General features: G+C 37.5%; 2 protein-coding genes across 4 annotated transcripts; both read right to left on the bottom strand.

The window, feature by feature from the left end:
* Positions 1-6,130: 6,130 nt before the first annotated feature.
* Positions 6,131-8,720, bottom strand: LOC142615612 (protein BPS1, chloroplastic). 3 transcript variants are annotated; one of them, XM_075788349.1, is made up of 3 exons: positions 8,538-8,720; positions 8,300-8,472; positions 6,131-7,420 (listed from the first exon to the last, which is right to left on the bottom strand). In XM_075788349.1, the coding sequence occupies exon 3, from the start codon at positions 7,405-7,407 to the stop codon at positions 6,349-6,351; it is 1,059 nt and encodes a 352-aa protein (XP_075644464.1). In that variant the 5' UTR covers positions 7,408-7,420; positions 8,300-8,472; positions 8,538-8,720; the 3' UTR covers positions 6,131-6,348. The 3 variants fall into 3 exon arrangements, with proteins under 3 accessions (XP_075644464.1, XP_075644463.1, XP_075644465.1); XM_075788348.1 differs by having other exon boundaries at positions 8,319-8,472; positions 8,538-8,715; XM_075788350.1 differs by lacking the exon at positions 8,300-8,472 and having other exon boundaries at positions 8,538-8,715.
* A 12,811-nt stretch (positions 8,721-21,531) lies between these two features.
* LOC142616362 (uncharacterized) lies at positions 21,532-22,227 on the bottom strand. Its single transcript, XM_075789234.1, has 2 exons — positions 21,885-22,227; positions 21,532-21,776 (listed from the first exon to the last, which is right to left on the bottom strand). Exons 1-2 carry the CDS (start codon positions 22,225-22,227, stop codon positions 21,532-21,534), a joined length of 588 nt encoding a protein of 195 aa, XP_075645349.1.
* Between the last annotated feature and the right edge of the window lie 546 nt (positions 22,228-22,773).

Raw genomic sequence — 22,773 nt, 5'->3', positions numbered from 1 at the left:
TAGAGACATCGAAATTGGAATTTATTAGATATCCAACCAAAACCCATTCTAGGAAATCAAAGCATCAAACTACTTAAGAAGCATTAGCCATTAGCTCAATTGGACCAACATATGTTTCCATTGGAAACATCAAAGATTCAAATCTTCATTCCTCTATTGCAACTATTGAATTATTAATATATATATATATATATGTAGAAATTTTTTTCCCTCCTTTTTCTTTACACAGTCACGAGTATATGAACTCAATCTAATTGCTCAACAAATTTGGTAAACTTTATTGTCATCAAATCATTAATTATATCTTTCTTAATCAACATTCTCTTGTATCACAAATCACTTTTTTTTTTTGTATATCATTGGTCATATGATAAGTAAATATGTATAAATATTTTTGAAAAAAATATAAACGCGCGCGCACGCACTCACACACACACACACACACACACACACACATATATATATATATATATATATACAATTTTTAGCTCTATTCAAGTAATAATTTATTTTATTATCATCTATGCAATAATATTTAAAAATTCCAAGTAAATAAATCAACTAGAAAAGAAAATATTTATGTAATGTGACACACTTGATCAAAACCAAAAATTATAATATTTGATAAGGTAAATTACTTATTTTTAATCATATCTTAGAGTCAGTTTCAAATTAATTAAACAATCTAGTTCCAAATTAAACACTATAGTTTAAGGTAATTACAATTTAAACCTTGGACTTTTCAAATTTGATTTGGGGGTTTGATTTTAGGTTTGACGGGTGTTTAAATTTATATGAATTGAATAGTAAAGTGATACAATTTAAAAGCCTAGTGTTTCATTTGAAACTACAAAAACTATAAGGTTTAATTTGAAACAATCCCTAAAGTATAGTATTTAAAAACATAGTTCTCCCTACTCAATATATTATTCAAAATAGTTTTTTTTTTTTTCATCACATTTATCGTTTTATCTAATCATTCTTATCTCCATGATCCTAGTCATTGTTACCATTATCTCCATAATTAGTAGTGTATTCTCCAAAGGAACCATACCTTTTAGAATCTCACTCTCTTTTTTGTATGTGTGCGCGTTTTTTTTTTTTTTTAAAATATTAAATGCATCAACTAACTTTTGTTGAGCCTAAGAATTTAAAAAAAAAAAAAGTAAAATAGACATAATATTTTATTAAAAATGACAAGAATCAAGATGCAACCTTATGGCAAAAAGTACTAACCCAAGAGTAGACTTATTACAAATTAAGCTTTACACATAGTTTATTAAACAAAGGATATCCTCTCAATCTTGATTCTATCATTAAGTTCCAAGAAACGGATCGCGAAATCATTTGTTTTCCGAACCAAAATATCCAGGGATGAACAAAATGCTTGAAGTCCCATTCGTGTCTCATTTCTATAATTCCAAAAGAGCTAACTTGTAGTACAGAAGATCTACGATTCCGACTTGCTCAAGTAGTCTATCATATGAATTAACATCAAAGAAGGTAATGTTGAAAAACTTTAAGTAGGTTTCACTCAAGCAATTCCACACCAAGTTTCCCCAATCGCTAGGCAAGAACATAGAGCATAGGTCACATCTTCCTGTTCATCCCTACAATTATCACATGTCAAGCTAGAAATTACGTTGTGGCAAAACAAATTTATTTTGTGGGCAGTATGTCATTATGGTTGTTGCTTTGTTTCTATTATCTGATACTTAGCAATGATCACTTGCCTCACTACTAGCTGAGAATCACTCTTAACTTTAATGTGGATCGCATGTCCATTGGTGCTGCTAGTTCTAATCTGATGATCAATGCTTCATAGTTAGCTACATTGTTTGTGCATGGGAAAGGAAAAAAAAAAACAATATATACAATGAGAAAGTAAACCATGAAGAGAAAAGCACAATACCTACTCTCGCACCACCTTGCTTACTAGAGGCTAGAATTATCGAAAATACATCTTCCATGGAGTTGTAGTCAGACAAATGACCTCTCCATCGTTCTGATCGAGCAAATGCTTGCCCACATCCAACGAATGATTTATAAAAAATTTGAAAACCTTTCTTGCGACTGAGCTCTGAAAACTTTCATTCATCTTTTCCCATGGTTAGCGTTTTAGCGTCAGATAAGACTATTTAGTCCGAAATGAATGTTTGTGCCCCAACCATCCTACAACCTCTCTACAAGAACTTCCTAGAGATTACATGTAAATATAACCTCATGGCACTTCCAAATCGCATCTATGCACAGAGGAGCCATAGTCCATCGTTTTAAAATGAATGATCTAAGAACTAAACCATTATAAGAACTAAAAACACAGAGAAGTTCAACATTTCTAATTCGGGCTAGGATTCAATTAATTGGAAGTTGAACCATAATGGTATCATAAATAATAAAATATATAAATACACTGCGTTTTTGTCTTCTTTTTTTTTTTTTTTTTTTGTGCACCTGTTGCACTGAGACATGAACAATGCATTAAAGCAAATATACAGTACATTCAGCAGCAATCAGTAATCTATAAATTATTTTTTTATTGTTTTCAATAATAAATTTTCAGTTTTTAACAAAAATAAGCGGTATCTAAATATATATTAGGTAATTTGAGTTAAATGAATGACCTAATTATATTATTTTTTTATCGGTACCTAATCTTTTTTTTTTAATATAATAAAGATGATGACTCGATGCGTATGATGCATATTTTTTCAAAATAGTCAACATTTGAAAGAAACAACCAGTCCAACTTGATCCAATCCCCTGGTTTTGAAAGGTTTTCACCAGTAGCTTACCAAGATTGAAATAGTGTGGTTTTTAAGTTTTAACTTGGACCAGGTCGATATAGAGTCCGTTTGGATAGAACTTATTTTGCTGAAACTGAAAACTGAAAACTGAAAACACTGTAGCAAAATAATTTTTAAATGTGTGAATAATCTGGCAATTTTTAATGAAAAATTTTTTAAAAATTTAAATTTGTGGGACCCATGAACAGTGCATTTGTGCACTGTTCATGGCTGAATAGTCAAACACTGCGGCTGGGTTAAAAAAAAAAAAAAAAAAAAAGGGAAGCAAAACGTGGACGTGGGACGCAGACTTGGATCCAAACGCATTCATAAGCACCGTTCCCTGACCAGACTAATCCAAGTTTTAAAACAATGAAACCAACCAGAGCTGACAAAGATCCATTTTGCAAACTATTTAATTATTATTAAACTAAGCTAGCTAATAGAGAAATATATAATATGTACTTGGAAGAGCAATCTACTAAAAACGTGTTTCTCACTAACAGCGATAGGATGGGCCCCACTAATTAGGACAATTTTTCATATTTGCACCAATAATGACAGGTCCAAGTCCATAGTTGCAAACCCTTTTTGACTATAACCCTGAAAACAAGCATATGCCCCTTCCCCATTGTCCATGAACAAGCATATGCTTCAATTCCTTGGTCCACGTAAAGCATCTCATGTATGCAACAAATTTCTTCTCTCATAGAATCTTATACAATTACAAAATCCTGGACCAAGTATCTTATATATTCAATATATGTCTCCTCTCCTAGCATGTGAATCTTATACTATTACAAAACTCACACAAAGTATTTAATGGTTTTGATATGTGTCTCATCTTCTAGCATTTGAATTCTATATGATTACAAGACCCACTGCAATGAAAGAGAAGATACCTAAGATGCTTTTTGTAATGGTCGGGAATTGCCTAAACCGGCATAAAACATAATCTTCTTCTTTTTTTCTTTTTCTTTTTTCTTTTTTCTTTTTCTTTTTCTTTTTTTTTTTTGGTTTTGCTACGGCAGAATTCAACCGGTAGAAATCAAAATATCATTCTTTCGCACAAAAATTGCCCAAATGTAGCAAGCAACGAAGGATTAATCAGCCTCAGGCACTTGACATTTTTAGTTTTCTTCTTTTGCTTGAAAACTCCAATCACGTACTTCTTTTGCTTGAAAACTCCAATCACGTACTTCTTTTGCTTGAAAACTCCAATCACGTAGCCTCACAGCATAGGCAAAAAGAATCAGTCCCAGCTTTGAGCTAAAGAGGCTTTGAGGGCTGAGGGCCTGAGGCACGAGAATTGAGAAGCCATAGGAAAATAACCAAATGATATTTTAACAGTTAAGAGATATAGAGCATTATCGTCAACAATTGTAAAAATTTTAGTATTTATAATCTCAAAACATTACTTTTACAATTTTAACACCTCATTTTATAATATCAATCATCAAACCTTCTATTTTTTTTACAACTTCATTTAAATAATCTTTCTTTAATATTTTTATTCATTTTTTTTGTTATTATTTTTCACTCTCCCTCTTTCTCTCTCTCCATCTTTCTCAACCCACAACACAACCCACACCCAAGGCTAGCCACTGCCAGCCACCACCACAGCCCAGCCTCACCCTAATACCAACAACCACAATACCCACCACACACCCACCATGATCTCAACCTCAACCAAAACCCACCACCACTCATACCCAACTTAACCCAACCAAACCCATGACCCATCACCATCCATGGCCAAAAACCCATCACCAAAACCACACACATGGCCAAACACTACAGCCACAGCCACAGCGAGAATCAAACCCGAACCAAACGTACGATCTCAAAAGCCATCACGCTAATCTCAAACACCACCACACCAATCTCAAACGCCACCACGCCCATAACCCAGGAACACGACCCACGACCGTCAATGACCCAACATCAAGATCAAAACCACGACCCAATAACACCGCACTGTGACCTAGAACAACATCGGATCATCGAACCCAAAACCCCCACCCCCCCCCCACCCCGTTCTCAACCCCAACCAAAACCCATCACCCCAATCTCAACCCCAGCCAAAACCCACCACCTCGATCTCAACCCCATCAAAACCATTGCCGAGCACTACCAATACCCACCAAATCACAAACCATACCCATCCACCACCACCAATCCACACCATACCCATCCAAAACCACAAAACATACCCATCCACCACCGGTCCATCCACTGGTGAGCTAGCGACGAGAGTGATCGGCGATGAGCAGAGATCGGGTTTTGGAAGAAGAGACAACGCTGGACCACAACAGACCACGAAACACCAAAGAGATAAGAGAGCAGTGAGTAGGAAAGAGAAAAAAAAATTGATCCGTTAGGCGAAATAAAAAACCTTTTTTTTTTTACAATCCAACTCCAATGAGCTTGTATTGATACAAGCTCACTGTAGCTTGGTGCTAAATCTTTTTAAGACTTAGCATGTTTAACGAAAGTGAGTTTTTATCATTTGATGTGTTAAAAATGCTAAAAATAGCATTTAGTATTTTTAGCACCTTTAATGAGATACTCTTAGTCACCTAAAATCTTCCAAACCCATCCATAAACGCTTGGCCCAGTTTAATAAAGCTTCAAAATATCATGGATCATGCCCATAATGTGCATAAATCATTTCAAGGTCTGTTTAACACATTATCTCATTTTTATGCATCTTTTTTCTTCCTAGTAGTAGCCAGATTGCTTGCTCTTTTCTTTTATTTTAATAATGACGGACATGTTCTAATTTACAATATAGTCAAAAGTCACAAAAGAGTAAACACGGAACAGATGCTTACCATGATAAACTTCCCCTCAAACACTGCTAGACTAGACGAAGAAATTGTCTTGCAGAATAATCTAGACAGTAAGATATGAAATCAAATGCAGAGTATCAACAAAGAGACGAAGATGTCCAGATTGATTCAAGCTGTTCTGATTAGTATGCTATTTAAGGCATCATCTTCTTTTATCTTCCTTCCATAATACAAATATGCGTAATTAACTCAATCCATATCTTTAATGAAGTATAAAATAGCTAGGGGTTTAGGTTTGAATGCAAGAGAGAGGGATAACAGTTTACATGACAAATTTACATGAGATGAGCTCCTACCTATGACAAGATAATTTAGAATTAAGCAATAACATCAAAGACTGATCCGGAAAATTAATATTGAGAATCAGATAAAGAACCAGTAACTGTCAAAAAAATGTCAGTGCACAAATCCTAACAGAATAGCTTAATTGGAGAGCAAAACGCTTCATAATTATAACCTATGCTGCATTGTCAAGTTCCAAAATAATAAACATTTCTCCAAACAACATAACCTTTTATATAATATTGACATCACACAGTACAACATACATATACAAATTGTTAGAACAGTAACACAACAAACCCTATAACTCACACCGTACTGGATACAACAAGCAAAATAATATGGCGAACTTTCATTGATAAGAAAACATAAAACCCCATGCCTAAACCCGTTTGTATTCAGGAGAGAGTATAGTAGCTTCAACATAATTAAGATTGTACTATTTCTACTACTTTGCAACCTAGCTTTGGGTCAGAGACAGTACCACTCTCTCTAAGATTACAGAGCAAAGCATCACGCCCACTTAAAACTACATGAAAAAAGCCATCAACTTCCTTTGTAAGAAGATCTAGTCCCTGTGAAAGTCCCTCTGCTCTCCTTGCCAAATCTGAAACGGAATTCTGGAATGCTTCCACTTCAATAGGGTCCACACCATCTTGAATCATGGGATACAATTTCTTTACACTTGTATCAACTGCTTCGAGCTCTTTCAAAGCTGTAAATCTTCCACTTGAATATAAATTAGTAATTTCGCTATTAATGCTAGTTTGCAAACCGGTAAAGGCTTGAGCCCACATATATTTGTCATCAACATTCAAATCAAACAACTTTCTTGCAGAACCAGAGAAGGCTGATGTGAAGACACTGCAGATAAATACCGTCCCCACCTTAACCCCATACATAGCTCGCATTAAAACCTTCCCTTTGGCTGAGTTCTTAACCTTGGGAAGATCCAGTGATTCCCCAAGCTTGTTCAAAATGGTGGAACAGTTTTCAACCCTAGGGTTCTTTGAACTAATATGCTGTCTCCATGCATCAAGTGAAGATCGAGCCTTGATAAACTGCTTTGAAGAGCTGGAATCCAAATTGTGCAGCACACACTGAAGCAAGAGATGGCCCTGCTTCAACCTTGAGATTTCAGAGCTAAAAGCATTGCATATATCAAGCAAATTCACACTGATGTCCAAGTATGCATCTATCCATTTCTCATCCCAGTCGCACACTGGGTGTTCAAGGTCAGTTATGAGGGTTTTTATGTCGTTATGAGTTTCACAAAGCGAGACCATTGCTAATTTCATCCATGACAAGCTGAGGACTCCATCCTTGTCCTTCGGGTTAAGCTTTTTCAGCCTCCCTGCCAAGGTTTCCTCAAAATTGTTCAACAGTAAAAGAAGCCTTTTAGACAAATTGGAACCCTTGGGTGATATCATCCGGAAAGGATTTCCAAAATGGAAGAAGGGATGGGGTAAGTCATGTGGACGACTCATTTCAATGAATTAACTGCACAAGAAAGTTAAAACGAGCAGGGAAAAAAAGCATCAGAAAAACATAACACAAAGCACCAATTTCCTGCACCATATGAAAATAATTAATACAATTCAGAATTTTTGCATGCAGCATAACCAAATCCTTCAGACAACAGCAGGAAAGTAATCATTTCAGCAAAGATGTTTCCACCAAAACACCAACCTATCTATGGATAATAAATAGAACCAAACAAAATACTCAATGAATTCCATTTCCATTTCGTGGATACTAGTGCAATTATCATTCTTAACTAAGTAGAGATTTTATTTTTCAGATTTTAATAACCCACCATCAAGAAACAACAACAACAACATGCCATCTCAAAATTTCTGGGTCGACTATGAAGCCTAAACAAACTAGCCAAGATCCGCCACATGTAATCATTTAATATGAAAATTTAGATCTTTCTCATTTCTTCTTTCTTCTCAGCAATAAAATCAAGATAGAGACTAACCCAAAAGAAATAATCACTTGACTTCCTTCAAATCATATTCATACAACAGATCTAGATCCCATAATTTCCATTTTCACAGGGGTAGTCTCATGAACCCAGCTTTCAAGAGCAAAAACCAAAACCAAAACCAAAAAAAAATTGAAAGAGAAGGCTACCCTTCTCTTCTCCTACTTTCGTTACAAATTTACAGCAAATATATATATATTTTTTAAGAAAATCAAGATCCAAGACCCAAACCCACTTCTTGCAAAACAAAATTATACATCAACAGCAAAAGGTTTCAACTTTCAACCATAAATCGCTTGCATCCAAACATATACCATCAAAAATTTAAACAGAATCTATAAAATCATCCAAAACAAAGAGACAGAAAATCAAAATTAAGAATAAACACATACCCAGAAAGTAAAAACTCACCAAACGGTTAGATCTATGAATCAGAACCCAGATTAGGCCAATCTGACCCAAAAAATTCCTCTGGGTGTTCCAAAAAAGAAAAAAAGAAACAGCAAACAAACTTAGGTGCTGTTTATTTCTAAACAAAAGTAATCATCTTTCTTGACATCAAGTTCTGAAAAAAAAGAGACAAAGTTAGTATACATATGAGAAGGAGAGAGAAAGGTTCAAAACTGGTACCTGTTATGGTACGCGCAGAGTAGATCGGATATTTCGAGGAAGGCTTCCGCGTCGTCGGCGTCTACTAGGTTTTCTTTTTCTTTTCTTTTCTTTTTTTATTTTGCTTTGATTGAAATTTTCGTGTACTAGAAAATGTGAAAGGTTAGGTGGGGTTGTGCTTGTGAAGCTGAAAAAAAGAAAGAGGGGGGTTTGATAGGATGACCGGGGGATATAGGTGAGGGTGAGTCAGGGTGGGACACGTGTGAGGTTATGGTTCGGAGGTTGGAAGAAACGGATAGATATTCCTTTTTTTTTTTCTTTTTTTTTTTTAATTAAGGTCGGCGCCTAGCTAAGGCAAGTGGGGTTTTTTTTTATATGAATATTTGATAGTGTTAATGTAGGGATGCATACTGAGGGCTGGAGCTCTCTCGATCTTTAGAGAAAGTTAGGAGAAAAGTGTGGTTGAATGAATGAGGGTGGAATTTTCTTTCCTATAGCGAGCCTGAAAAGTTAAGCACGAATCTAGGTGAGATCAATCCAATGGATATAAAAGGTAGTACGTGATGTGGAAAATAACTCGTTTTTGTATAGAAAATGATGACCTCTTTTGATTTTTGATTTTTGGCTCTAGGAGAGATTTTTTGGTATTGTTGTTCTAGTAAAGTTGTTTGTATTTTTTTTAAATACGTGTGATGAAAATGTGTATGAAAATGTATGTAATATTGTTTAAAAACTGAAAATATGTATTTAAATTCTTATACCAAATAGCCCCTCAATTTTCTTCTCAAAAAAAAAAAAATAGCCCCTTGATTTTTTATTTTTTATTTTTTTTTGTTGTTGGTTGTAGAACCAAACACATAAAGGAAGGGATGGTGTTTGATGCGAAGTGTTTGGTAAGCCACGGAAATCAGTTATATTATTGTAATTCAAGGCAATTATATGACGAAGAACTCTTATAACATGTATATGATATATCCACCAAGCCAATTACAAAATCAACAGGAAATAGTCCACAAACATTAATAAATAGGCTACAAAAATCAGGTATACTTCTCCATAAAAAAGAGTAATTGTATCTATTCAAAATAGTTCAACATGCCAATTTTTCAAATAGGTACACCAAGTTAAAAATTTTATAAAAAAAACTGTTAAAATATAAATTAAATCCGTTAACTTTGACTAAAATTCATTTAGTACTCTAATTTTACTTTTGTTTAATTGAGTCATCTAAATTTAAAATTTATTCTTCTCAAAAAAAATTTAAAATTTATTCAATTCAGACATTTCATCCAAATCCATAAAAAAATTGTACTTAAGTATGCAATTAACTAATTAAAAAAATTCACATAAAAAATCAATAAAATACTTTTATTAATATTACAGATTTTTTTCATGTGAAATATAATATTTTTTTAATGGCAAATTAAAAAAATTGAAAAAAAAATGCCTAAATTGAATAAATTTAAAACTTAGAAAATTTAATTTAGCGAAAGTATTTTTTTAAAAAAGAATTGAGTGAAAGTAAAGTTAGAGAACTAACCCCCCCATCCCCCCAAAAAAAAAACCTACATAGTCAAAATAGGTAAAGTTCTTCATAAATACAAAGAGTTCAACATGTCAAAATATTTCAATGCAAAATTACAAATTATACCTTTAACTTTGCTCTTAATTAAATCCAATTACATAACTTTTGATTTATTCATTTTAGTCCTATCATTTTTACTTTTATTCAATATGGTCCTTGTAACCAAATTTGTTAAGTTGGTTCCATTAAATAGCCAAAAACAACATCATTTTATTTATTTATTTTTTAATTTTAAATATGAGAGAGAGAGATCTTTCCTCACCAACCCCAAATTCCAATCAAACAAATTCATATTTCTAGGAGATGAAAAGGTTTGGCTTGATGGTTGTGGTGATGAATTAGGTGGTTTGATTGTGAGCTAGTCATCATAAGTCAATAGCTAGGTCGCATTCGATCATGATCATGGTTAGGATTTTCCTTCTATCAATCTAATCCAATATGAGAAAGGAAACGTGTCAAGACCCACTAAAGTATCAACTAACTCTACGAAATAAGTTAACTCAAGGCTTGAATTTAAACACCCACCACCGACATGTCAAAATATTTCAATGCAAAATTACAAATTATACCTCTAACTTTGCTCTAAATTAAATCCAATCACGTAACTTTTGATTTATTCATTTTAGTCCTATCATTTTTACTTTTATTCAATATGGTCCTTGTATCCAAATCTGTTAAGTCGGTTCCATTAAATAGCCAAAAACAACATCATTTTATTTATTTATTTTTTAATTATAAATATGTGAGAGAGAGAGAGAGAGAGAGGGAGAGAGAGAGAGAGAGAGATCTTTCCTCACCAACCCCAAATTCCAATCAAACAAATTCATATTTCTAGGAGATAAAAAGGTTTGGCTTGATGGTTGTGGTGATGAATTAGGTGGTTTGATTGTGAGCTAGTCATCGTAAGTCGCTAGTTGGGTTGCATTGGGTCACGATCATGGTTAGGATTTTTGTTCTATCAATCTAATCCAATATGAGAAAGGAAACGTGTCAAGACCCACTAAAGTATCAACTAACTCTACGAAATAAGTTAACTCAAGGCTTGAATTTAAACATCCACCACCAACATACGAGACCAAGCATTTCAACTTGAAGATTAACCTGATGATTTATTCTAAATGGGTTTCAGTTGGAGGCTTTGGAAAATGAGAGTTAAATCATGATAATTTAATGTGTTGGTTTTAATTGGGTATGACTAATTGTTGTTCAATATCTTTTGAGATGTTGATTAGAACAAAGATGGGTCGACTCAAAATGGCAATGAGCTCTCTCTCTCTCTCTCCAATGACCCAAATTTTTTTTAGTTGTGTGGTGATGATCCTATTGGTGCTTTTGATTTTTTAGGTTGATTTGAAAGTCGTTGAATTTGGATTTTTGTGGATCAATCTTTATGAAGTAATCAAATAGAAAATTGTAGATCAAATGCCAAATTTGACTTAATTTTGCTACAAATTCTATATCTAGGTTGTTTAGATTAAATACTAGATTTTTTTTTCTATTATCTGTATTCTTAATAATCAAATCTGTTGGGAAATTTAGACCCCGGTTGATAGAATTAACCAGTTTTAAACCAAAGTTGTTAATTAGATTTATTATGAATAAAAACTTGTTATAACAAACAAACATCAATATCATGTCAAAATCATATGCAGCGAAAAAGTAAATAAGACAAGATATGATAACCTAAGAAACCAATAAAACAAACTAGTTTCGCAGTAAAAAACCTAGGGGAAAACCTTCCCAAAAAGCAATCGACTATAATAAAGAGAAGTTTCAAATCTAGTACAAAACTTTTGTCTCTAAACTCTATAATCTCCGTAAATGAACTTACAGTAGAAACCTTCTACTGCTTCAGAATCTCTGAACTCTTCAATATATAAACGCCATCATTTTGACGCACGGATCCCAATACGTGACTTACTCACCAACTTGAAGAAGAAGAATGTTGGCTGCAAAGTTCTTCATTTCATCAACAATGAAGATCAAGAAGCACTTGATTACAAAACTCTAAGGCACAAACACGCAGTAGCTTCTTTCAGAGAGAATAAGGCATTGGTAACCTTTTACATATGTTCTCCTTATATTCTCTTATGTGACGGCCTTTAAAATAAGTATTATATATGTCTAGGGCTGTGAAAAAAGAAAGTCTATACAAATACATAAGCATGGGCAGAAAATCAGATCTGGAAATCTAAATTTCATAATTCTCGATAGATACCTCAATAGATAGTATCTGTCGAGTCTAGATAGATATCTGTCAAGTCTTGATAGATAACTATCTGCTTGACAGATAACTATTTGTTGAGCTTTAATGAATCAACATTTCTTCACTTGTTTTTTGGACAGATTTGCATGGTTTTAACACTTTGTAAGAGTCAATTTCTTGGACGGTGTCCAAGCCCAAGTTTAAGCAAGGACACCGATCCCTCTTGTTGTAGTTTGAAGAGACTGGGCTTGGTTCACCGTAGCGAAATGGGCTGTTTACAAAACCAAGTGGTGAATAGGGCAAGACTCCTGCAATACGTACACACTAACAAGCGAGAATATGTGTTGAGCAACAAGAAGCAGAAAAGGAAGACAAAATTATAACAATAAAACGCAGAGTAATTGTTCGGGATCCTCAAATCAATAAGAACTGATCCATTAATTTTTCTTAGTTATGGATTACAAATGCGATCACTAAGACATAATACAAGGTCCAAATAAGCTCAAAAATTACAGACTTAGATGACTATTTAAGCCTCTAAGACTTGCAAAATTTGAATCCTTTTGAATCCAAGTATGTACTATAGTGGTTGTTTCTAGGATACCGAGAGATATTTACCTATTTTTCTTGAGTTTTACAGAGTTTTCTCTCAATGATTCTATATGATTTCCTTACTGTTGAATGCCCCTTAACGTTGACTGCTCTCCCTCTTTTATAGTGTCACATTAGGGTTTCGGGGTACCATTGATTCTTCCCCTTGGCCCCCTGGGTACTAGAGCTCCCCCTGTTCATCTCAGCTCTTCTGACGACTGCTCCATTTCTTATTTTCCATAACTTCCTTCTTTTGATGTTTTTTTTTCTTTGAAAGTGTCTTGCTGACTTTCTACTCTGAGACACTTTTGCCTTCTAAGTCCCCTTTTTGTCTGTCTTCTCTTTTCGAGCTCAACCCCTTTTAGTCGCCCCTTCCTTTTGTCATTTTTCCCAATAAGTGAAGTCTTCTTCTGGGAAAATCGAAGGTTTCCCTAGCCATTTCCTTTCATGGGTTTCTTATTTTGGGTTCCCGAGACACCGACTTCCTACCCCTAAGCCGTTGCTTTCCAAATCTTCAAGCCTTGTGCTGTATTACTGATCACTTCGAGAAGAAGACCTATCTGTTTCTTGTTCCTTGGACCTTCTAAACTGTCTTAATCCTCCTTTAGCCGTGTTGTACATCCAAAGGTCCCAGGCAATCCCCCCGTTGTCCTTCCCCAGCTCCTTTTCTTTCTCTGGTCTTGGCGGGCTGAATTCTTTTCTTTCCCCTTTCTGTTTTCCTATGGGCTCCTTGCTCCCTTTTGTGCCTCAGGTTCATCATCCCTCTCTCCTTTGTAGCCCCAATCTTTCTCTTCCTTTCCAATTTTTTTATTTCCCACGAATTGGCCCAATGAACCACCTCCTTGGGCCTTTTACCATGCTTTCTATATACATTTTAGACCTCAACACACTTGAATTTAAAACCCTGTTGCTTAAAGCATTAAAGGCATCTTAGATCTACCCAATTACAAGTAAAGTGCATTTTGTCAAAAAATTAGTCAATTACATAAAATATGAAAAAAAAAATTCTGGTTTTGTATCTCATACAAAACACATAGCAGAAGCAACAAATAAGGATCTATTTCATTCATGATTGATAATGTGCACCATGTAAATTTCAGAATTTAAGAACAAGATGGTGTACCTTAGTGTGGAGAAATTCAAAACAAAGATTAGAAGCACTTGGGAACACTTTTAATCTTCACTCCAATTCCACTTTACGCCCAAGATGTGTGGTCTCTCAATCAGATTTCAAGGGAGAATGAAAGTGTGTCTCACATTCTCTCACGCACCGTTTTTTTTTTTCTAATAAAAAATTATGTATGCTTCTCCCTTTATAACTAACTGATTATCTAATTGGGCTGATCTATTGGACCTTTCCAATTAGGTTTTAGTGTGTGGCTTGGAGTGGGACCAAAAAGGACTAATAAGACACTAGCTCTAATGGGTCTTGACCTTTTCCGTCAACTCTTGACAAGTCCAAAGTTACTATTAATTATATTTGATACCACTATATAAATATAATTGCACTCTAGGCCTTATTAATAAATTATATCCCAAGACTTTATTATATATGCAAACCCTTCATAAAATATTCATAGTAACACAACGTCATAAATGTAAACTGCCACTTTGTAAATTACTACATCTTATCATTGAGTACCCAATTTAATCCTTTAAAGTTATTCATTATATATTTATGAAATCCAATTTCATAAATATATACTTTAGTAATTTCTTACTAAAGTGGTTAGGTCTAACTCTCTGAATAACTGAACCCATTAAACTTATCTCAAGGGAATATTTTATATCTCCATCAAGAGACTATGAATTCCATCTTGAGAATATATGTTCCATCAACACTAAATGTGGCTGCTCAACATACTGAGATTTTGATCGTCACTTTAGATCTCACTCCTAGTATATCAAAGCAACCTACACCTCATGATCAGATCCATTATTCTCTCAGGATTAAGAGTTCATGCAAATAGAAGTCGTAAGATTTATTATTCATTTGACAGTCGTTAGGAGAATAATAAATCTCACAGCGGTCCTGTTCAATATGTCTTAACTCTTAAAACATATCAACACATCAACTAGAAGTCTCCACTTCCATGATCAAGACAAATCATCTTAGTTGATATGTTATAGTCTTCGCAGATGAAATGACCGATTTCATCACTGACTACGAACTATAAATTCTGAGTTTACAAAGAACTTGTGATTTACATCTTCTGTGACTTTTCACATAAATCACATACAATGCATCTCATGGACTATATGATAATGTCCCATATTCATGTTACCATTATTTTAGATAATAATAAAATAACTTTATCAATCACAATATTAAGTCATACATCATGTCATACATAATGTTATACATAATATCATACATAGCATCATACAATAGGATTTAAGGGCACTAATCCTAACAAAATATGTCCTTAACAAAATCAAATAAATATCATTTTTTCCCAAAATTTTTATTATTTTATAGATTTTTATAATTGTAAATGTGCGGGCCAAAAATATGTCGTTAACGGGCTCGACCTATTTTTAGGCTCACAATCTATTTGTTTTGTGGGTTTTGGGTTTCCTACTATGGGTGATCCTTCACTTTGAGACCCAGGTAATTACTTAAGATCTTGCAAGCCCCTCTATTTCTCTAAGTCCCTCTCCCTCTTCTTGTGGTAGTCATTCTCCTCTCTGTGTTTCTTTCTCAAACTGCCAACCCCCTTTTCCCATTCTTTCCTCCTATTTATAGCCTGAGACAAGTGGAGATGCCATGATTATTCTTGACTATTAGTGGGAATGGGGGTCCAATTCTATCGCTTCAAAGTGGTCCTAGTGGAGGCTCCGTTGGGGACCGTGGTAATGGCATTGGAACTCGTTCCTGCTTCCAAAAGGTTGTTCGATGGCGATACTCTCCAAGGCAATATCGCACTACTGGGGCCTTGTATCCCCGAGAAGTAACATCCTCGGAGAGGGGGTTCGTCGAGCGCTGAGGTATGTTGGAACCGAGGCCGTCAATACAATGGGGATTGAGTTGGGTGTTGTAATTCAAGATGAGGGGCCCATGGCCCAATGGGCCTGGGGTCCTGTCTTGTACGTTATCACAAGGCTAAGGTCCAAGGCCCAATGGGCCCGGGGCCTTTCCCCGTACAATAGCCTCCCTTGATTCATGACAGATTACTAGGAACAAATCAATGATAATAATAGCGGCATTAATGGTCCCCCGAGAATCATAAGCATTATCTGTTGAGCAGATAGGATGATCATCAAAGCCTTCTTGAAAGTAGCGTTGTGCCAGGCTGTCACACATGTCAGTAATTATAACCTAACGGTTCATGAACCGTCTAATAGTTCGTGAACCGCGCCCACACATGTGGGGGGGTTACCAAAAAGGGATAGGAGGGGTTTTTCCCGTCTCCTGCCTCATTAAATGTTTTAGCCCCTATATATAGCTTCTCCTGACTCCCCATTTCACTTTTTACATCCTTTTTTCCTCAGTTTCCTCATTGCCGAGCACACTCCTCTCGTGTACACATTCTCCAGCCCAGAACATTGTTCCCTAGAACCCAAAGTAAGTTCATCTTTCCTTTTTACTCTATCTTCTCTTTTTTAGTCTCCCCTAGATCTTCAAGTTTAGGAATGGGCTATTCTTAGCTCCTCTCTTCTGAAGCATCCTTGGCTAGCTTTAGAGCAGCCTATAATGTTCCTAGAAATGTTGATATCGCCTACTGTCATGAGGGCGATATCAACCTCCATAGGCGTATTGGCCCAAACACAGTGTTTTTCCCCTTAATGGCTATCCTCGAGGGTGGGGTTAGGTTCCCCATGGACCCTCTTATTATAAGCACCCTTAGATTTTACGGCTTGTGTCCCGACCAACTCCCCCCCCCCTCAATTTTTACCTAGTGGTGAGTTGTGTTATTAGGTTAAACCAAATATTTGGTCTACAATTAAACTACCATGACATTAACTTCATGTACAGTCTGTACAGAAACATTAAGACCGATTACTACCTAAAAACTAGGGATATGCGAGTACGGCTGATATCATGCCTTCCCGACTCCAACAGAAACTCGGCAGGGGAATTCGTCCGGGTAAGCCTTAACTAGTTTGCCAATGAGCTCCCTTGCCCATTTTCGCCGCGCGATGTTGGTCGGTACAAAGAACCTTTATTTGCTCTAAATTTGAATCTTTACTTAGTTATTTAAGTGTGCGCTAACCGGTCCGTTTGTTGATTTGTTACGGAATCAAAAAGATTTCAACCAAATTTCAAAGTTGTGCACGTGAGAGATCTTAACTTCGTACTTAAGTCAGAAATTTTTGTACACAAGGACAGACAACTCCGAGCATCCTATTTGATACTTGGCATTAACTAGGTGTATACTACCTGGCAATCATTCAGCCAGACATTGTTAGTAGGCAGCCCACTTCTATCGTATATAGATGTTCGGCACACAAACCTCCTCCCGCCTACGTTGACCACTGATGAAGCTCGAGATCTTGGCCCCCGTTACACTACTGCGGAGGATCTTGCACCAGTGAGGGACGAATCTACCGAACGTGTGTCTCAAAGCCGCAAAGTCCACATAGCCGTTGAAGAGTTTGAAGCCCAAGTCCAAGCAACTAAGCCAGAAGCAATCGAAGTCAATCAAGACACAAAGATGGTTATTAGGAAAAAAATGACAACAGACCAATTTTTGTCCTACACTCACCCCACGGCCCAACCCCAGCCTCAAGGCCAAGACCGCACCCCTTCTTCTCCCCCCGTTGGCCGCGGCAAAAAGAGACAGTGTGTTGCCGATCAACCGCCTAAGGATCCAGGTGGCGCTCCTTTGAAGACCCCTCCTCGGGGCAGGATCACGACCCGGGAGCCGGAGGGTGCTTCCCAGCCAACTCCCCAGGTCAGCCAGGTTGGCATTGGCATCGCATCCTCATCCCGGCCTAAGGTGGGTTGGCAGCCTACCTTCAAGTTCAGCGACGGGATTCTGCCAACATCTGCCAACTTGAGGACCTAGGCCCTAGGTCATAGGGGGCGAGTGGCTCAGAGTCTGGTGCACGGCCTTCTCCTACCCGAGGATGTTCATTTCTTTTAGGAGGGGGACGAGGAGTTGCTGACCAGACGTTTACAATGGCACACTATAGCGGTAACTCTCTCACCTTCGCATTTATTTTGACGTGTGCACTCTTTTGCTTCCATACTAATCACTATTGCAATATCAGGCTACACAACTTACTTACGTTCTTGATGAGAGGCTGAAAGAGCTTACCGAGGATGCCGAATGGGAGAAGGCCTTCAAGGATGTAGTGGCTGCCACGACAAAGGAGAAGGGTCAGGCTGCTGAAAAGAAGGCTCAGACCTCTGAGAAGGCTCGAGAGGTGGCAGAAAAGAAGTTGGCCGGGCTAGAGGCCAAGCTTAGGCGCGTGGAACTTAAACTAGCGAAGGCAGAAAACCTAAACTTGGCTAATGCTGACAAAATAGCTGACCTGACGGCAGCCCTCGAAGCCTATGAGGACAAGTCATACAATGAAGGTTTTGCGGATGCTGAGAACTCTATGGAGCTTGTCGTTCAAAGAGCCCGGTCTCACGGGTTCAGAGAGGGGTGGATGGCAGCCCTTCAAGCAATGGGGGTCGTCGAAGATTCTCCAATGACGAATCCAGAACAAATCCCATACCCGGCCCCTCCCCAGCCCGTTCAGAGCCAGGTTGCTACCATTGACAAAGAGGATACTCCCAGCATGAGGGAGCTAGTGCGAGCGATTGATATTCACGTGGAGAGTGTTGATCTCGAAGTTACTAGCAACCTTAATGTTGCCGAAGATATGCCAATCCAGCAACCACCCGCCAATCAGCCAATCGAGGATATCTCAAGCAAGTAGGCCGGTGATGTAGTTCATGTCTCATCCACTGATCCTACAGTTTGATGCATTTTTAACTTTTATTTTCCGCTCATGTTTTAGTTTTTGCTTTTATTTGTTTGGATTGCCCAGGGTCACCGTGTTGCACAGAACAATGATTTGATTTTCTTTCCCATTCGCTTTGCTTTTATCAATCATCTAGACATGGTTGACAAATACTTGGTTCAATTTATGAACGTTTATCGAACTCTTACTAAGTTATTCTTTCTACCATGTTCAGCTTGCTATTTTTATTTGTTTGGATTACCCAAGGTCACTAGTTTGTGATGACAGAACAATAATTTGATTTTCTTTCCTGTTTACTTTGCTTTTATCAATCATCTAGACATGGTTTGACGAATACTTGGTTCAATTTATGAACATTTATTGAACTGTTACTAAGTTATTCTTTCTGCCATGTTCAGCTTGCTTGTTTTTGGTTTCTGTATGTGTATATGATTCTAATGTCTGGGTAGCCTAAACTTCAATTTTCATAAAGGAAGATTATACCTGTGCATGCATAGTGACCGTGGTCGGTTTGAAAGGGTTGCTTATTTTTCGAAAGAATTGGCTCATCAGCAATAAGAACCGGATTCGATGTACATCGACTTATTTGGGAAAGTTTAGTGTGAGTAAACATCCTGCGTTTGGTGATCGGAACAGAGCCGGGAATGGATTCCTGCTAGATAAAATTGAATCGGGGACAGGTTTTTGTCCTTTCATAAACCTACGATCAACATTTCCACCCACCCGGAGATGAAGATCGGACCGCGGTTAGGTTTCTGTCCTTAGAGCTTAGGTTTCCACCTGCCCGGTGATTAAGATCGGACTGGGGATAGGTTTCTATCCTTAGGATAATTTGATGTAAGGCTTTCACCTACTCGGTGATTAGGATCGAACCGAGAAGCGGGTTTCTGTCCTCAGGATGATTTGACGTAAGGCTTTTACCTGCTCGGTGATTAGGATCGAACCGAGAAGCAGGTTTCTATCCTTACGATAATTTGACGTAAGGTTTTCACCTACTCTATGATTAAGATTGAACCGAGAAGCAGGTTCCTGTCTTTATGATAATTTAACATAAGTTTCACTTGCCCGGTGATTAGGATCGAACCAAGAAGCAGGTTCTTGTCCTTACGGTAATTGGCCTCACTTCCCCTCACGTTCGTAGACCAAGCTAATGAATTAATCAAATGATGGTATTATATGTACAAATACACCTGAAATAGATAAACATCATCTTTGTATTAATTAATTATGTGCATATACAACATTATACTAAATCTGCGCCCCCGCGAACTGATAGTCAGTGGTAAAATTTCTTCAAATTGTGGGCATTCCATGGCCGAGGAAATGGTTGTTTATCTAAGTTCTCCAAGTAGTATGCCCCTGCACCAGCGATGGTGGTCACTTTATAAGGTCCTTCCCAGGTCGGGGCTAACTTTCCCTCGTTGGTGTCTCGCATATTTCCTACCACCTTCCGCAGTATTAAGTTTCCAGCGCTGAATCCCCTTGTCTTTACGCCCTGGTTATAACGGCGGACAAGCTTTTGTTAATACTCGACTAGACGTATTGTCTTTGATTCTTGGCATTCCTCTAACAAATCCAACTGCTTTGCCATCAATTCATCATTATGGGTGGGAGCAAACCCTATAACCCACGCACTGCAGAGGATTACCTCAATCGGAATGACGACTTCTGCTCCATATGTTAGGGAAAAATGGGTATCTCCCATGGACCTTCTGGGGGTTGTGCGATATGCCTATAAAATGCTTAGAAGCTCCTCAGCCCATCTACCTTTCGCACCCTCCAATATTTTCTTAAACCCATTCACGATCACCTTGTTGACAGCTTTGGCTTAGCCATGGCTTTGTAGATAGGCTAGGTTGGAATATCTATTCTTGATGTCGAGATAGCTGCAGAACTTGCGAAAGGCTCTGCTATCGAACTGCAACCCGTTGTCAGACACGAAGGACTCTGAAACTCCAAATCTCGTAACTATGTTTTTCTACACAAACTTTTTAACATCTACATCCCGGAATATTAGCCAATGCCTCAGCCTCCGTCCATTTGGTGAAGTAGTCCACAGCCACCAAAACAAACCTACAATTGCTCGTGGCCCTAGGAAACGGACCAACAATGTCTAGCCCCCATTTTGGTGACGGGATTCAAGGATCCTGCTGGTTGATGGATCAACAGGGCGTTCTTTTGGCACTATTTGCACTTCTATACGTATTCGGCAGTGTCTTTTTTCATTTATGGCCACCAAAATCTCTAGGTCATCGCTCGGTGTGCCAACATGCATCCTCCGACATGGCTGCTGCACACCCCCTCATGGAGTTTTGTCAAAAGTTCGCTAACTTTCTCAGGGCGCAAACATAAAAGATATGGCCCCCCAAAAAACCTTCGGTACAACTTCCGGTCTGTCGATAACCAATACCGAGCGGCTACCTGGCGTACCCTGCCAGCTTCCTTTTCATCGTCTGGCAACTGATCTTCGACCAAAAAATCAATGATTGGGTCCATCCAACATGGCTCAGATAATGCCACCACTGAAATGCCTATTGCCATGTTAATGCTTGGTTCTACAACAAGCTCCACTTTAATTAGCCGAGGTACCTCTTCAGTTATTGATGAAGCTAGGGTGGCCAGAGAGTTCGCAAGTCGATTCTGCCCCCTGGTCACTTAGGTCACCTTTGCTTTAAGAAAGTGGCCCATGACTTGCCTTGCCACTCGTAATTATTCCTTCATTCGAGGTCCCAAGCTTTGAAACTGCCTTGTACTTGACTAACAACCAACCTAGAGTCCAAGTAAATCTCAACTTCCTGAGCACCCATATAGCGGACAGCTTTCAACCTGGCAATCAAAGCTTCATACTTGGCTTCGTTGTTAGAAGCTCTAAAGCCCAACCTAAGAGAATGTTCCAATCTTTTCCCCTCCGAAGTGATGATGACAATTTTGGCCCCAGCCCTCGTTACGTTGGAAGCACCGTCTACATATACCCTCCAAGGGCAAATGTCGACATGACAAATCACCATCAGCTCTTTCCTCAGGGAAAATTCTACAACGAAGTCGGCAAGGACCTAGCCCTTCACTGAACTTCTTGGTCTGTATCTAATGTCGAAGGAGCCAAGCCAGATCCCCAATTTAGCTATTCGGCCCATGAAATCAGATCTCTTTAATAATGACTGCAAGGGATATTCGGTTAGGACATAGACGGTATGAGCTTGGAAATAGTGTGGCAACTTTCTTGTGGCATGCACTAGTGCCAACACCAGCTTCTCTAGGGGCAAGTACGTCGTCTCGACATCAACCAAGGTTTTACTAACATAATATACTGGTTGTTGCACTCCTATATCCCTAAGAAGCACGACGCTCACGGCATGTTCAGAAACCGAGAGATACATGAACAAATCCTCTGAAGGCTCCGGGGGTGTTAACATAGGTGCTTGTTGTTAGGATTAGTGCCTTTAAATCCTATTGTATGATGCTATGTATGATATTATGTATGACATTATGTATGACATGATGTATGACTTAATATTGTGATTGATAAAGTTATTTTATTATTATCTAAAATAATGGTAACATGAATATGGGACATTATCATATAGTCCATAAGATGCATTGTATGTGATTTATGTGAAAAGTCACAGAAGATGTAAATCACAAGTTCTTTGTAAACTCAGAATTTATAGTTCGTAGTCGGTGATGAAATTAGGCATTTCATCTGCGAAAACTATAACGTATCAACTAAGATGATTTGTCTTGATCATGGAAGTGGAGACTTCTAGTTGATATGTTGATATGTTTTAAGAGTTAAGACATATTGAACAGGACCATTGTGAGATTTATTATTCTCCTAACGACTGTCAAATGAATAATAAATCTCACGACTTCTATTTGTATGAACTCTTAATCCTGAGAGAATAATGGACTTAATCATGAGGTGTAGGTTGCTTTGATATATCAGGAGTGAGATCTGAAAT

The sequence above is a fragment of the Castanea sativa genome, chromosome 11 (assembly GCF_040712315.1).
Source record: "Castanea sativa cultivar Marrone di Chiusa Pesio chromosome 11, ASM4071231v1".
NCBI lineage: Eukaryota > Viridiplantae > Streptophyta > Magnoliopsida > Fagales > Fagaceae > Castanea > Castanea sativa.
This window is presented reverse-complemented; position numbering and strand designations above follow the sequence as displayed.